This window comes from Choloepus didactylus, chromosome 12 (assembly GCF_015220235.1).
Source record: "Choloepus didactylus isolate mChoDid1 chromosome 12, mChoDid1.pri, whole genome shotgun sequence".
NCBI lineage: Eukaryota > Metazoa > Chordata > Mammalia > Pilosa > Megalonychidae > Choloepus > Choloepus didactylus.
This window is the reverse complement of record NC_051318.1, coordinates 59991748-60010310: the sequence shown is the minus strand read 5'-3', so window position 1 is coordinate 60010310 and position 18563 is coordinate 59991748. Positions and strand designations below refer to the sequence as shown.

Below are 18563 nucleotides of genomic sequence, written 5' to 3'. Positions count from 1 at the left end.
CTTTAATTTGAACCACAGTATCCTGTTCAAATTTCATCTGCCTGTATGAAAGCTTTCTCTGGGTTTTAATTTTCTCTCCCAATATTGAACTTAAGCAGGATGATTACTATAGTACAGTGTGACTCACAGACACAAAGAATGAATGATCTTCTAACCAAGAATATTTTACACACGTCCTAAATCCTCACATCATAACTTAATATATATATACACATTATTTCTTTTCCTTAACCTAATCAGCATTAAAAAAAAAATCACAATTACAGACCATGAGCACTACCCAGAGGGGTGTTCATGAAGAAGATGAACATGTTTGCTTTAGATTGAAGAAAAAAGCTAGTAGATCAGGAGCAATTAAAGACATGGGAGATAGACAACAAAGGAAGAAGAAGGGTTCTGCTCTGAAACAATTAGAAAGATATAAGGACATATGAAGATGGTTGATTAAGAAGCTGAGGAAGTTCACAAAGTGTCTATTACTCTATGAAACAGGAAGCAAGTCATCTGTTGAGAGTAAGGTGAGAAGAATTTGACAGTATAATTAAGGACAGTGGTGTACCTAGGAATGACTACCACAAAAAGTGCAAGAGAAATCAGACAAAGAACATTTCAATGCTGCCATTTCCAAGTAGGGAAAAGTATTTCCATGATACCTTGTGTGTATGTGTGTGTGTGTGTGTGTGTGTGTGTGTGTGTGTGTGCATGTATAAAGAAGTTTTCAAAGCACATTTTCAAAGTATCAATTTAATAAAAAGGCAGTATATGTGAATCATTTATGATAAAGGGATTATTTAAATGTATGTCTATATTTAGAAAAAAGCAATATGCATTAATCATTTATAATAATGCTTCCATTTTTAAAATGTGTATATTTTCACTTATTCAATACTAACTACACTACTATATAGAATAAATTATTATATATATAATAATAGTCATTTAATGTACCAACACTTCAACAGAACAGAGTACATTAAGAATAGTTTGTACTACATCAAAACATGTTTCTATAACACCAGTTAACTTATATGCTTCTGGTAATATCAGAATAATGCAGAATTTGTATTGGATCATATCTGACATCTTTCCTAGGCAAAGGGAGCCAGAAAGGCAAGAATATAATTATAACCTTAGGCAGAAAAGGTAAAAGCTCTCAGCTCAGCTGCTGCACTGTCAAGAGCCATTCTAGTTTTATTTCAAAAATACTCCAGGCTTCTTCCCCTGAGCACTACCAGCTTTCCCTAGCTCTTGGTTTGTGTCAGTTTGCACTTCTTCCTGTGTCACCTTAATGGCAGCCCATTGGCTCAAAGTTCACCTCAAACTGCAACAGCTCCACGTCTACATGCCAGCATTTCCACTCTACAGTTTGTGTACATTTTTAATATCCCTTGTGGCAGAGTCTAACCCACTGATCTCCCTGCCTGGGTTTTCCAAGTACTCCCCACTAAGTTAGCAATTTGTGATTTTGTTAGTGCTCTGGCTAGAAAGTTCCACAGAATTTTCCTGGTCAGCCCCAAACCTATTTTTTAATCCATAAAAATAAGCCTTTTTAATTTTAGTGCACAATTTTACAGAAAGCAAGATACTTTATCAATACATTTATACGAATTATAGTCAAAACCCTGTAGGTTACACAAAAACATCAGAACAACTCAGTGACTTACCTTTGGAAGCTTGATAGGGGGCTCTTTGGATTCCTCTTCTTCATCACTATCTGATTCCCCACTCTGCACCGAGTTCTTAGAGGCAGCTGCCAAAGATGTTTCCTTTTTCTGCCATTCCAGAACACAATGGCGTACATTGCAGTAAATATTGAAAGCAGAAGGATTGCTGTGTAGTTTGATATCTGGTATAATTACTGTATTCTCCAAGTTTTCAGACTGAAATACAAGACATAATATTTCAAGTTCATATTCCTTTCCATTAATACCAATTCCCATTTCAAATAACAAAAAAAGATTAGACGGGCTAACTGACATAGCAAAGACTGAATGGAAGTCAACTGTCTCAACTGACAATGCATGTAAGGGTGCAATGACTCTGTGATCTGGAAAATCGGCATAATTTTTTTCTTTCAGGGTTTCAGGAAACCCTCTAGTAGCGTCTTGATTGGCAGACGCTGTCTCTCTTGTTACTTCACATTGTGTAGGCTAAACCTTTGTTTAAAAATTTTCAAACCAGCAATTGCTGGCCTGAAAATCCATAATAGTAGACCCTTCACCTTCATTTTCCTTTAGGGAATCATATAAGGACTTAGTCTTTGCTTATATGAGCCAGAGTCTACCAGAATTCCTTTTTATAACAATTCAGCACCCAAAAGAAAGCTGCATTTTCTACCAGAGAGAGATGCGGATCTTGTGCTTTGCAGTTGTTGGTGTAGCTGCAACAACAGCTTCATGGATTTCCTTCTCTTTTTCCTTGATATGCCTCAATATCAACTCATTAATGCCACGATGGCCAACCTACAGCAGTCATTTTGTCTGAACAAAGAATATCTAACAATTCTACATTTTCCTTCAATTTCATTAATTTTGCCTGTTTCTTGAGAGCACTTTCCAAGCCACTAGGAACACTATGCTTGGGACCCGTGATTTAATAGAGTTTATGGCGTTTAAACACACAAGACATGAAAAACTCGAGATGAAAGATCACATGAGATCACCGCAAGATGTCAAGTGAGATATTGCCATAAACACACTTGGCACCCAGAAAGCAGTACACAGAACTGCAGTTCTTTTACTACAAATTTATCTTTAAGAAAAAAAAAATTGTGTAGCTGTTCATTTATGTGATTAAACAGTAAAATACATACTGCACAGCTAATATATATAATAGTATATACATTTTATGCATTTATGAGTTACTAAACTTTTTAAGATATCTCTACATTTCTAGCCTTTGTGTGTCATCTGCTGGCCTTCATGTATCATCTGCTGGCCTTTGCATATTACCTGCGGCTTTGGCAAAGCTCAAAAAAAATTCCCATTTAATTTCGTATGCCAACCTGTGATAAACTGGAACCGTGATGGGGAAAGTCGCAATGTGGAAGGAATAACAATAATAACCAACCCAACAAGTTTGTGGATCAAGGCTGGAAAGGGACAGGCAAAGAACTTAAAAGAAATACCCTACCATTCCCATATATGAATAGGGGCAACAAAGCTTAGCTGCTGGAGTATCGAAGGATATTAATTTGGTAACTTTCTCAAATATATTGTAGAGTCTCAATGACCTGATACAGATATTGATTTACATTTAATTTCTTTTATACGCACATAGGGATTTACACAGAAATTAGGGCTCCAAAAACAAACCTTAATTTTTGTCAAATATTGTAATTTTACTCTCATTCAAATGACAGTAATGTTAAGAAAATGTCAGATTTTCAACATATGTCCCCCTAAAGCTCTCTCTTAGCTATCAGTTTTGATGAAGGTTAAAAATCCTGTGTTCGGTAATTTCATTGTTAAAACTAGAGTCAATTTCTGTTTTGGGCCCAGAAATTTATTAACCAGATAGTAACAACATTTTTGAAGTCAATATTTACTTTGTAAATAAAAAGAACTTTTTAAAGATATTATACCAATGCAAACTTGAGTGATAGAATATGTCCAGGAAGTATCCAAAATTAAAAAAAAAAAAAAAAGATACTTCTAGTATCATAAAAACTTGGATCCAAAATTCTACCCTTCTAACAAAAAGGTGTGGGAATAAAACGTAATACTCCTTGTTAAATAAAAACTGCACTGGGAACCTAAGATGGTGGCTAGGTGAGACAGGGAAAAAAAAACACCTCCGTGAAAAATACTAGATAAAAACCAGAAAGTGACCCAGAACACCACTTCCAGAGTAGCACCAGCCAGACAAGGTCTGCTAAATCTACAGGGACCATGCATTTGGTGAAACCAGGAGTCTGCATTCTGAAACGAGTGAGTGAGTCAGCTGAAAGTTCCTTGGCCATGCTGCAGTGTGGGTTGGCGTTTGGAGACGAACTAGTTCTTTAAAAAAAAAAAAGACGACTGGGAGCAGCTGCAGATACGATGGGAGCAGGATGGGCTAATGCCTCAGTGTCTGGCATGGAGGATACCCCTTCCCACACCCACCCCTGATTGTCTCGGGCCCAGGGGAGCAAAGGGGAGCCAAAAGGAGAAAAAAAATGCACGACTTGCAGCCATCTCCCTGGCGGGCAGGGGCACTCCTGCCCAAGGCCGAACCTACAGCACAGAGCCGTGACAAGAAACCCAGCGTGACAGGGAGTCTTTCCCACAGCACCACTCACACGCCACAATATCGGCCGTGGGCAGTGGCCTTTAATACACCCACAGCTGATTGTCCCGGAGCTGGGAGGGTGAGCTGTGCAGAAAGGGGGAAGTTAACACATCCCATTCAAGCATATTTGAAGTGGGCTGGGAACGCCCCTGCACAGCCCGGCATCCCGGGGCTTCCCTGGAGGCCAGCGCACACTTGTGACGTGGCACAGCCCTCCCTCCCTCAGCAGAGGTTCTGGAAGAGCACAGCAGGGAAGGGGGAACCACTCGGAAATCCCAGGGAACCTACACCAATACCAAGCACTTCTGGGTCAGTGGCAGAGAACAGCCTTAAATCTCTGGGAACACCTGGGAGGGTTGATTATTAAAGCTGTCCTTCCTCCTTAACCACTCAGACACACACCCCTCATTCAGGGCGGACAACACCGACAACAAATCCAAATTAAGTGCACCAATTGAACCCCACAACAGTCAGATCCCCACACACCACAAAGACAAACTTGGGGAGAACTGACTTGAGGGGAATAGGTGACTCACAGACGCCATCTGCTGGTTAGTTAGAGAAAGTGTACGCCACCAAGCTGCAATTCTGACAAATTAACGATCAAGTAAAGCAAATGCCAAGAGGCCAAAAACAACAGAAAATCTTAAAGCATATGATAAAACCAGACGATGTGGAGAACCCAAACCCAAACACACAAATCAAAAGATCAGAAGACACACAGCACTTGGTGCAATTAATCAAAGAACTACAGACAGGAAACAAGAGCATGGCACAGGATATAAAGGACATGAAGAAGAGCATGGCACAGGATATAAAAGACATAAAGAAGACCCTAGAAGAGCATAAAGAAGATATTGCAAGAGTAAATAAAAAAATAGAAGATCTTATGGAAATGAAAGAAACTGTAGGCCAAATTAAAAAGACTCTGGATACTCATAATACAAGATTAGAGGAACTTGAACAACAACTCAGCCTCCTCGAGAACCACAGAACAGAAAATGAAAGAACAAAAGAAAAAATGGGGAAAAAAATCAAAAAAATCAAAAAGGATCTCAGGGATATGACAGATAAAATAAAACATCCAAATTTAAGACTCATTGGTATCCCAGAAGGGGAAGAGAAGGGTAAAGGTCTAGAAAGAGTATTCAAAGAAATGGTTGGGGAAAAGTTCCCAAACCTTCTACACAATATAAATACACAAAGCATAAATGTCCAGCGAACTCCAAATAGAATAAATCCAAATAAACCCATTCCAAGACATATTCTGATCAGACTCTCAAATACTGAAGAGAAGGAGCAAGTTCTGAAAGCAGCAAGAGAAAAGCAATTCACCACATACAAAGGAAACAACATAAGACTAAGTAGTGGCTACTCAGCGGCCACCATGGAGGTGAGAAGGCAGTGGCATGACATATTTAAAATTCTGAGAGAGAAAAATTTCCAACCAAGAATACTTTATCCAGCAAAATTCACCTTCAAATTTGAGGGAGAGCTTAAATTTTTCACAGACAAATGCTCAGAGATTTTGCTAATAAAAGACCTGCCCTACTTCAGATACTAAAGGGAGCCCTACTGACACAGAAACAAAGAAAGGAGAGAGAGATACGGAGAATTTTAACAGACATATATAGAATGTTACATCCCAGGTCACTGGGACACACATTCTTCTCTAGTGATCACAGATCTTTCTCCAGAATGGACTGTATACTGGGACATAAAAACAAGCCTCAATAAAATAAAAAAAAAAAGAAGGGAATTTGTTCAAAGCACATTCTCTGACCACAATGGAATACAAATAGAAGTCAATAACCATCAGAGACTTGGAGAATTCACAAACATCTGGAGGATAAAAATGACGGGGAGATGAAAACATTCCCAGATAATCAAAAGCTGAGGGACTTCATCACCAGTAATCAGTCCTATAAGAAATGCTAAAGGGAGTTGAGCAGGCTGGAAGGAAGGGACATTAAACAACTGACTGAAACTACATGAAGAAATAAAGATTTCCAGTAAAGACCACATGGTAAATACAAATACCAATACTATTGTATTGTTGATTTATAACTCCACTATTTGCTTCCCACAGGATCTAAAATACATGAACTGTAATGATAAATCAGTGGTTTTGGACTCAATGTAAAATATGTAATTTTTGACAAGAACTACATAAAGGTGGGGGAATAAGGAAGTATAGGAACATAGTTTATGTGTCATACAGAAGTTAAGTTGGTATCAAAGAAAAACAAGATTGTTATAGATTTAAGATGTTAAATTTAAGCCCCACGGTAAACACAAAGAAAGTATCAGAGAATATGATCATAGAGATGAAAAGTAGAGTAGGGGTTCCAAGAAGTGGGGGAAGGGACAATGGGGAGTTAAGAAATGAGAGTAGGGTTTCTGTTTGGGGTGAAGGGAAACTTCTAGAAATGGATGGTGGGAAGGTGATAACATTGCAACATTCTAAATGTGGTTAATCCCACTAATGGAATGCTAGGGAGCGGGTGGAATGGGAAGATTTAGGCTGTATGCATGTTTCCACAATTGAAAAAAAAAAAAAAAAAGACAGTCTAAATAGATGACAATTAAATGCCAAGGATGATCCTGGATGGGATCTGAGGATGGAGGAGAGGACGCTCAAAGGATCACAGACGGGACGAAAGAAAAAAAAAAAAAAAGAAAATATAGAATGTAAGCTTTATATCAATGTTGAATTTCTTGAACTTCCTAGCTGCGCTTAATGAAATTGCATAAAAGAATGTTCTTGTCCAGGGGAAAGGTATATGTGAATTATATTGTTTGTTCAAAGATATGTGCAGCTTGCTCTCATATGTTCAGAGGACAGAGCAATAGATGATGGATGACAGACAGGGAGGGAGGGAGGGAAAGAAAGAAACAGTGGTGTGACAGGATCTTAAAGGTGATGGATAAGGGTATCGGGGGAGGGGAGTCAGGGTATGATGGAGTTCTATGGATGGGTTTGTACTGTTTTTGCAACTGTTCCTGTAAGACTGAATTTATTTCAAAATAAAGTTTATTAATAAAAAAAAAACTGCACTGAAGTTAATCAACATGTCCTAAACAGGTGAACATTTCTTCCAGAAATACTAAAAACAAATATTAGCCCTTGAAGTCCAACAATATATATAAAAAAGAAAAGAATACAAGTGGGATTTAACCCAGGAATGAGGCTGTAATGTAATGTAATTCAACATATCAACAAAATAATGGAGGAAAAAAACCATAAGATAGTGTAAATAAAACAGAAAAAGCATTTGATGAAAGTTTAATATCCAATCATGATTTTTTTTTATATCTAAGTAAATTAGTAGTAGAAGGGAACTTCCTCAATATGATAAAGGATATTTATGAAATATCCACATCTGTGACATTATAACAGACTTAATGCCTTCTCCCTAAGATTGAACATGAGGCAAAAATGTCTCCTCTCAGCAATTTGATTCAGCATTGTACTGCATATCCTGGCCAGTGCAATAAACCAAAAAATGAAATAAAAGGCATTGTTAGAAAGCAATAAGTATCTCCTAGAAAAGAAGAACTATCTTTATTTGCAGAAGACGTACAAAATCTTAAGAAATCTGCAAAAAAAAAAGTCTGTTGCTAATTAGTGGACTTAGCAAAGTCACAGGAGACAAGATTAATGTACACAGGTAAACAGTATGTCCATTTTACTAAGAATGAACATTCTGAAAATGAAATTTTAAAACTAATTACATGCAAGCTACAGACAAGGAAAAATAATTGCAAACATATCCTAAAAGGAACTAGTATTTAGAATATATAAGGAACTCTCAAAATTAAACAGTAAAAAGTAAATTAAATAAAATGAACAGCAATCCAATTAGAAAATGGAAAAGATAAGAACAAACATTTCACCAAAGAAGATAGACAGAAGGTATATAAGACCATCAAAGAAGCTCAACATCATTAGCTATTAGAGAAATGCAAATTAAAACCACAACAGGAATATTTCACACTTAGCAGAATGGCTAAAATAAAGAACAGAGACAACAACAAATATTGGTGAGGTTATAGAGAAATGAGATCACTTGTACAATGCTGATTGCAATGTAAAATGGTATAGCCATTCTGGAAAAAGACTATGGCAGTTTCTTACAAAACTAAACATGTGCTCTATATTATTTCTTAAAACTGCATTAAATTACAATTATCTCAAAATTAAAAACTTAGAAAACAAAATTAAAGATATAAAATAAGTAAAGATAAATTTAATAACATATGTATAAGCCCTATATACTGAAAATTAAAAAATATTGCTGAAACAAGTTAAAGACTTAAATAAATGGGGAGATACACTACATTCACAGATTGAAAGATTCAACACCATTAAAATGGCACTTCTTCCCAAATCTGTAGATTGAATATAATCCCAATAAAAATTCTAGAGACTTTATTAATGGAAATTGACATGCTGATTCTAAAACTCATAAAGAAATAAGACCTAAAATGGGTAAACCAATTTTATAAAAAAAAAAAAAAAAAAAGACCAAAGTTGGAAGATATACTAGTGGATTTCAAGGCTGACTATATAGAGCTGCTATAATCAAGATGGTATGGTATTGGTATAAAGATAGACCTACAGATTGATGGAACAAAATACTGTCCAGAAATAGACCCATACAAACATGGTCAACTGACTTTTGAGAAAGATGCCAAGGCAATTCAATGGAAGAAAGGAAAGACTTTTTAACAAGTGGTGCAGGATAAACTGGATATCAATGTGGATAAAAATAGGCATCAACTCTTAAGGCATACCATTTAAAAAAAAAATTAACCTGAAATAGACCATAGACATAAATATAAAAGCTAGAAACATAAAATCTCTAGAAGAAAATATAAAAGAGGATCTTTGCAACTTTGGGGTGGACAAAGATTTCTTGGCTATAAAACAAAAAGCATGAATCATATAAAAAAATTAGCTGGATTTTATAAAAATCAAAAACTTTTACACCTTAAAAAAAAAAAAAAATCAACCACAGACTGGGAGAGATTATTTGCAATACCAAAATCTGAGAAGGACTTGTATCTAGAATGTATAATGAACTCTTCTTACAACTCCACAAGACAACAAACAATTCAACTGGGGGGGGGGAGGGGAGGCAAGATCTGAACATACACTTCACCCACACAATGAATGAATGGCCAAAGGCAAATGAAAAGATGTTCACATCATTAGTCATTAAAGAAATACAAGAACAGAGTGATAGCCTCTTTTCTACTTATTAGAATGAAATTTTAAAACCTAACAATATTATGTGCTTGTGAGGATGTAAAGCACCTAAAATTTTCATGCACTGCTGCTGCAACTGTACAATGGAACAACCACTTTGGAAAACAGTTTTTCAGTTTCTTTAAAAGCTAAACATACAGGATCCCAAAATGGCTGATTAGACAGAGGCTGGGCTCACTTTTCTCCCAGAAAAACAACTAGGGGATAGGCAGAAACTGTCTGGAATAATGGTTATGGGGCTCAGCAGATCAGGGAGAGCAACACAGGAAAGTGTGGGACAGAGAAGCAGCGGCAAGGGATCGTGAGTACCCGTCAGCTCCTATTTCTGGTGCCCATACCTCTCTCTTGGAGCAGAAAGAGAGTGTTAGGTCACTGGTGGGCAGACAGCTGCAGAGATTTAATTCCCGAGGAACAAGGCAGGCCACAATCTAGCACTATTCCAGCTTTTGTCCAGCGATTACGGGCTGCCAGGACCTCCAGTTTAAACGTGCCTGGCCTGGCAATGCTACACCATTGTCTGGATACAGCAGGGAGTTAAGAAGAGCCTGACTTCTAAGGACTGATTGGAACAGATTGCAGGTGAGGAAAGTGTGCCTCCAGGAAGATGTCTAAAAGTCTCCAGGGCAAAAAGGGTCATATGCTGGGCAGGCCAGGAAAGCACACCTGTGGGGAGCAGAACTAAAGGCATTTTGGTGTCTTTACCTGACCTCTCCCCAGGGCCCTGTGGAACTGATGTATGCCCCCTTCATGGAATCAGTTTCAGAGTGGAATCAAGTGTCAAAGAAAAGCATTATCACAAAGCTAATCAACAAGACAAACTTTGACAAGAGAGAGAATCCAACCTTCAGAGTAAATTCACAAAGATAATCCAGTGCCCAGACATCAGCAAAAAAATTACAAGCTATATCAAGAAGCAGGAAGATATGAGCCAGTCAAAGGAACAAATCAAAGTCAAAGCACATACAGAATTTGGAAAAATTAATCAAAGATCTTCAAACAAATCTCCAAAACCAATTCAAGGAGATGGCTAAAGAGATAAAAGATATTAAGAAGACACTGGATTGGCATATACATGAATATGAAAGCATGCAAAGAAAAATAACAGATCTTATGGGAATAAAAGGGACAAAAGAGGAAATTAAAAATACACTAGTGGCACACAACAGCAGGTTTGAAAAGGCAGAAGAAAGGATCAGCAAACTAGAAGACAGAGCATCTGAATTCGAACACACAAAGGAACAGACAGAAAAAAGAATAGGAAGAACAAAGAAAGTCTCAAGAAATCGACTGACAACACAAAGTGCACAAACATTCATGTCATGGGTGCCCCAGAAGAAGAGAAGGGAAAAGGGGCATAAGGAAAATTTGAGGAAATAATGGACAAAAACTTCCCAACTCTTATGAAAGACAAATATTCATGTCCAAGAAGCGCAATGTACTCCAAACTGAAAAACTGCAAAAAGACCTACTCTAAGACAAAGATAAAGAGAGGATTCTAAAAGCAACAAGAGAAAAGCGATTCATTGCATACAAGGGATGGCTGATAAGACTAAGTACCAGTTTCTCATCAGAAACTATGGAGTTAAGAAGGAAGTGGAATGATATATTTAAGGTACTGAAAAAGAAAAACTGCCACCCAAGAATTAGCTATCTGGCAAAATTGTCCTTCAAAAATGAGGGAGAGTTTAAGATATTCACAGACATGCAGAGGCTGAGAAAGTTTATTAACAAGAAACCTGCCCTACAAGAAATACCATAGAGTGTCCTGCAGGCTGAAAGGAAAAGACAAGAGAGAGAGGCTCCGAGGAGAGTGTAGAAATAAAGAGTATCAGTAAAGGTAACTAAAAGGGTAAAGAGACAAAATAAGATATGACAGATAAAAACCAAAGGATAAAATAGTTGAAGCAAGTACTGCCATTACCACAATAACATTGAATGGTAATGGATTAAACTCCCCAATCAAGAGGCAAAGAGTAGGAAAATGGATAAAAAATTATGTACCATCTATATGCTCTCTACAAGTGACTCACCATAGACCCCATGATAGAAACAGGTTGAAAGTGAAAGTCTGGATAAAGGTATTCCATGCAAACTGTATCCAAAAAAAGCCGGGGTATCTATGCTAATATGAGGCAAAATAAACTTCAAATGCAAAGCTGTTATAAGAAACAAAGGACACTATATGTCAATAAAAGGGGTAATCCACCAAGAAAAATAACAATTATAAATATATATGTGCCTAATCAAGGTGCCCCAAAATACATGAGGCAAACACTAGCAACACTAAAGGATGAAATAGACATATCTATAATAATAGTTGGAGACTTCAATACACCACTCACATCAATAGAGAGAATATCTAGACAGAGGATCAAAAAGGAAACAGAGAACTTTAATAATTTGATAAATGAACATTTACAGACAATGCACCCACAAACACCAGGATGTAGATTTTTATCAAATGCTCACTTGGGTCACAAAACAGGTCTCAATAATTTTAAAAAGAATGAAATTACACAAACCACTTTCTCTGATCGCAACAGGTGGAAGATTGGAAAATGCGCAAGGATATGGAAGGTAAAAAAGACTTTCCTAATCAATGGGTCAAAGAAGAAATTGCAAGCAAAATCAGTAAATACCTTGAAAAAAATGAAAACAAGAACACACCATATCAAAACTTATGGGATGCCTCTAAGGCAGTGCTGAAAGGGAAATTTATAGCACTAAAATGCCACATTGAAAAAGAAGAAAGAGCTAAAATCAAATACCTAACTACACATCTGGAGGAACTAGAAAAAGAACAGCAAAGTAACCCCAAAGCAAACAGAAGGAAAGAAACAACAAAGATTAGAGAAATAAATGAAACTGAGAACAACAATAAAAAATCGTGAATCAACAAAACCAAATGATGGCTCTTTGAGAAGATCAACAAAATTGATAAGCCCTTAGACTGACAAAGAAAAAGAGAGAAAATGCAAATAAATACATCAGAAATGAGAAGGAGGACATTATTATCAACCCCACAGAAATTTAAAAAAAAGATCATAAGGATACTACAAACAACTGTATTCCAACCTAAACAACTCAGATGAAATAGAAAATTTTCTAGAAACACACGAACCACCTACACTGATTCTGGAAACAAGAGAAGACCTCAACAAATGAATCACAAGAGATTGAAACAGTCATCAAAAACCTTCCAACCAAGAAAAGCCTAGGACCAGATGCCTTCACAGGTGAATTCTACCAATCATTCCAAGAAGAATTAACACAAAACCTGCTCAAATTCTTTCAAAAAATTAAAAGAAGGGAACACTACCAAATGCATTTTAGGAAGCCAACATCACCTTAATACCAAAGTCAGATAAAGACAGTACAAGAAAGGAAAATTACAGACCAATCTCTCTAATGATTACAAATGCAAAAATCCTCAAAAAAATACTTGCAAACTGAATCTAAGAACACATTAAAATAACTATTCACCAAGATCAAGTGGGTTTTATCCCAGGTATGCAAGGGTGGTTCAAATAAAAAAAAAAAAAATCAATCAATCTATGTAATACAACAGATTAACAAATAGAAGGAGAAGAAACACATCATCATCTCAATTGATGCAGAAAAGCCATTTGACAAAATCCAGCATCCTCTCTTGATAAAAACACTCTGAAAGACAGGAATAGAAGGAAACTTTCTTAACATGATAAAGGGCATATCTGAAATGCCCACAGCTAACATCGTACTCAATGGTGAAAGACTGAAAGATCTCCTGTTGAGATCAGACACAAGCAAGATGCCCACTGTCACCACTGCTATTCAACATTGTGCTGGAAGTTCTAGCTAGAGCAATTAGACAAGAAAAAGAAATAAAAGGCACCCGAATTGGAAAGGAAGAAGTAAAATTTTCACTATTTAAAAAAGATATGATTCTATACCTAGCAAGTTCTGAAAAATCTACAACAGAGCTACTAGAGCTAATATATGAGTTCACTAAAGTGGTGCGATACAAGATAAATAAGTAAAAACTGGTAGTTTTAATGAGCAATCTGAGGAAGAAATCAGGAAAAAATTTTCATTAAAAGAATCAAATATCTAGGAATAAACTTAACCAACGTTGTAAAGGACCTGTATTCATAACTACAAAGCATTGCTAAAAGAAGTCAAAGAAGACCTAAATAAATGGAAAGACATCCCATGTTCATGAACTGGAAGACTAAATATTGTTAAGATGTCAATTCTACTCAAATTTATTTATAGATTCAAACCAATCCCAATCAAAATTTTAACAGCCTACTTAGCAGAATTGGAAAAGCCAATTATTAAAATTATTTGAAAGGGTAAGGGACCCCAAATAGACAAAAACATCATGAAAAAGAAAATGAAATTGGAGAACTCTCACTTCCTTGCTTTAAAGCATATTACAAAGCTACAGCGGTAAAAATATATATATATATATATGGCATGGTTTTGGCATATAGACAGACATACTGACCAATAGATTTTTGACAAGACAGACAAGTCTATCCAACTGGGGCAGAGCAGTCTCTTCAACAAATAGTACTGGGAAAACTGGATATCCATATTCAAAAAAATGAAAGGGGATCCCTATCTCAGATCTTACACAAAAATCAAATCAAAATGGATCAAACACCTAAATATAAAAGACAGAACCATAAAACTCCTAGAAAAAAATGTAGGGAAGCATCTTCAAGATCTTGTGATAGGAGGTGGTTTCTTGGACCTTATACCCAAAGCACAAGCAACAAAAGAAAAAATAGATAAATGTGACCTCCACAAATTAAGTACTTTTTTGCTTCAAAGGACTTTCACAAGAGGGTGAAAAGACAGCCTACTCAATGAGGAAACCACATATCCAGTAAGGGTTTAATATCTAGGATATATAAAGAGATCCTACAACCCAATGATAAAAAGACAACACAAGTAAGAAATGGGCAAAGGACTTACCATTTTTCCAAAGAGGTTATACAAATGGCTAAAAATCACATGCAAAGATATTCAACATCACTAGCTATTAGGGAAATGCAAATCACAACTACAATGAGATTTCATTTCACACCTACTAGAAAGGCCACTATTAAAAGAAAAAACAAAACTACAAGTGTTAGAGATGATGTGGAGAAATAGGTACACTTATTCACTACTGGTGGGAATGTAGAATGGCACATTCTACTGGAAGATAGTTTTGCGGTTCCTCAGGGAGCTTAATATAGAATTGCCATATGATCTGGCAATTCCACTAGTAGGTATATATTCAGAAGAACTGAAGGCAGGGAGGCAAACAGATATTTGCAGGCATTATTCACAATTACCAAAAGATGGAAATAACTCAGGTGCCCATCAACCAATGAATGGATAAACAAAATATGGTAAATACATACAATGGAATATTATTCAGCTGTAAGAAGAAATGAAGTCTTGGTCCATGTGACAATATGTATGAACTCTGAAGTCATTAAACTGAATAAGTGAAATAAGTCAGATATAAAAGGACAAATATTGTATGACCTCAGTAATATGAACTAAATATAATTAGCAAACTCATGGTGTGACTATCTAGAACATCAGTCAACAAAAGATAGAACGAGAGCAGAGAATGGGGAGCTGATGCTTAATTTGGGCAAAATTTGTAATAAGGTTGACTATAAATTTTTGGAAACGAATAGAGGTGATGGTGTTTATAGTGAGTGCAATTAATAGTGATGATACGTGGGTGCAAATGCGGTTGAAAGATAAAGTTCAGGGTCATGTACGTGACTAGAAGGAAAGCCAAAGGATGGAACATGGGACTGTATAACATACTGAACCCTCTTGTGGGTGAAAATGCTCTAGAATTGATTATGGGGACGAAATGAAAGTCTGAATATATACTAGAAGACACTGATTGTACACTTTAGATGGATTGTATGGTATGTGAATTTATCTCAATAAAACTGTTTTAAAAAAAAAAGTTAACTATACATCTATTGTGCCACCTGGGATAAAAAGGTTAACACCACAGGTTTGCTTGCTACTATTTGTATTTTCCAAAGGAACCATGGTTGGCCATTGGCCAACCCCTAAAAATGTGGTCCTCTGAGTGTTATGTTAGTGATTATGATTTTGTTATATACCCTTGGAGTAACAGACTCTGCCTACAGGCCCGTGAGATTGCTTTGCACAAACATCAAGATTAATGATGTGCACCTGGTTTCACTGTTTGGGGTTCACTTGCCTGAGTTTCACTTGATATGGCTTATTACACAGCAGGATATACCTATGTGACCAAACCCCCATAAAAGCCTTAGACCTCCCCAAGATTCAAATGGGCTTTCTTGGGCAGAGATATTCCTCACATGTCCCTGTAGTTCACTGCCAGAGACAAAGCATTTCCTGTGTGGCCTCAGACTGGTAAGGACTAAGAAGCCTGTGATGCAACTGCCTAAAAGCCACCATTACACATCCTTCTCTTGCTGCTTTTGATCTGTATATTTTGCTAGTATATAAAAAATGCTCTCACTTCCCTCTTCTACCCTGAAAGCAGAATTAATGTAAGGTGATAAAGTGAACATATATTATTTATCTACCCAACAAAATTTTCCTTAGGATAACCACCCCTACTCTATTCCATATGGCCAGCCCATCACAAGGATAAAAGCATGACTGATTCTAACCAATCAATGTATTTCCTATCCCTGGCCAACGTGACTGGTCAGTCAAAAATTCTACCCAAGATTTTCTGCTAGAACTAGTTGGAGCTACTGACTGACTCAAGTTGGAGCTGCCAGAAGCCTATTCCTCAGTCACAGGCAATAAGCCCACATACAAAGGAAAGCAAAGGCAAGAGATGAAGACATAATTGATGACTTTATATAATCCCTGCAACTAGCTGTATCTCAAGATCCACTAAATAAATTCCATCCCCTCACATTCTAATTTGGTTTATTACTTTGAAGTAGATTTCTCTCAGTTACAAAAAAAAGAATACATTTTAAAAAGGGAGGTGAGGCAAGAAACAATCACATCTGAAACTTAAATATGATAGGTCCAGCTAAGCTGTTATTTATCTAGCCAAAAGTGGAACTGTTCAGAAATTGTAGTTATGACTTCCCTCTTCCTTCTGCCTAGCCCTCAGAACTGCTCAGTAGAAAAGCTACTGTTTTATAGAAAGTGGGATCTTGTCACTGAAAAATATTTACAGAAAATCTAGATGGAATTTATAGAGAAGATATCTGCACTAGGTAGCAGAAGGGATCCTTGATGTTTAAGTTTCCATTTAATTCAAATACTCTGTATTGCCTTTTCTTTCACATAGCCACCTCTGTGAGCACAGACAAAAGAAGCTCAGAATATTATTACATGTACCAAGAGTCTCCCTAATTCACTTAACTTTCTCATGTCAAGAGAGGCATGTGAAAACTAAGTCTCAACTTACAAGTCAATTTTCCTATTTCTAGTAGATGAAGTCAGAATGGAAAAGGAGAAGAGAAATGAATATGTTCCCCCAAAGGACTGACTAAAGATAACAGGAATAAATAATAAATAATTTTTAGTACCCAGGTATTAACTTCCAAGTCTATTGGTCAAGAAACATTCAAACTCAAAGATGAAACTAAAGTGAAAACCAAATAACAAAGGGCTTTTAAAAACTTACTTCATTAAGACATTTTGAAGGCCAGGGCTAAAAGAGCAATGTAAAAATAAATTTTTTTGTTTAACTTAAAAAAAAAAAAGTATGCTTCTATCATTTAGCAATCTGTTAGGCATTCTTTTTATGTTTAATTTCAGAAACACCTATTTATTCATATTTCCATTCCTGTACAAAAGAGTAAAATATCAAAATAAGTCTATTTTATTCCACTGTTTTTGCATTTGATTAATAAAGTTGTCTATTCTAAGCCAGATTCCCTATTTAAAAGTCAAAATTTACTTCTAATGTGTCCAAGTCACACTATAAAGAAACAGAATGGTTTGTTAATTATACACTCATATATTAACATCAAGATTTTTATTCAAATTACTGCATGAAAAAGTCCTTATTCCCTATACATTGCCAGCAGCTTTACCTTGCTTCTTGTCTTCACTTTTGATTTGCTCTTCTGTTTTCTTTTCAACTTCTTTTTATTTAAAATTTTCTTATTCCTAAAAAAAACAAGTGAAAAAAATAGTAAATTCTTACTAAATTACTAACAGAAAACCTACAGCTCATACACTTTATGTATCCAGTATGATTTCCATTACCTCACAGTTCTAAAGCCAAGTTGTTCTTTAATCAAAAGGAAGCCACTGAATGACTTTAAGAAAGAAAACTATATGGTAAAGAATAAAAATTACAGTGGAAGAAACAAGATGCAAGGGAAACTTTTTATTTTCATTTCCTTTAATACTTTTTATTGCCAACCATGCTGAGGCACACTGCTAGGAACTAAAGATACAAGATGAAAAAGATCATTCTTACCTTCAAGGAGCTCAGGGACTTAAATGGAAAGCAAGCTCAATGATCTAGAAAGAGGATGCTACTGCAATATAAAGACAGAAGGTAATGAGTGAGGCCTCAGCATAAATTTACAGTGGTGGTAATGAAAACAATAAAATAAAATAAAAAGAAGAGATACTAGATGCTGCAGGGGTCGTGTTAAGACTTGATAACTAATTTGACGGAAGCAGTGATAAAGAAAAAATTTTCAGCATAGATCCTCTGAAGGTCAAGGATGTCATTCACAAAAAAAACAGGGAAGCTAGGAGGAAGAGTTAGTTTGGGAAGGGAAAATTGGGTTCAATTTTGAAGACATCTGATTTCAAGATGACAAAATGTCAAGATAGACATGAGCAACAAGTATAAGAAAATTTTTTCCTTGAGACTTCCTTCAGCTTCACTTTCCAAACCAAAATAATCACTAAATCCTGTCAAATATATCTCATAAATAGTTCTTGACTCTGTCCACACTATCTCTACTCTTCGTAGGCTATTAATCTATGCTACCACCACTTCTTGCCTGGCTCACTGCAAAAGCACCTTAAATCATTT

The 18563-nt window shown here is 36.2% G+C and overlaps 1 protein-coding gene across 1 annotated transcript in view; it reads right to left on the bottom strand.

Moving 5' to 3' along the window:
* MYCBP2 (MYC binding protein 2) overlaps positions 1-18563 on the bottom strand; it is a 377400-nt gene that overhangs the window by 304145 nt on the left and 54692 nt on the right. Inside the window, exons 2-3 of the mRNA XM_037800441.1 lie at positions 17602-17677; positions 1665-1880 (exon numbers count right to left, since the gene is read on the bottom strand). Of these exons, the coding sequence (XP_037656369.1) occupies positions 1665-1880; positions 17602-17677 (292 nt within the window). The remainder of the gene's footprint in view (positions 1-1664; positions 1881-17601; positions 17678-18563) is intronic.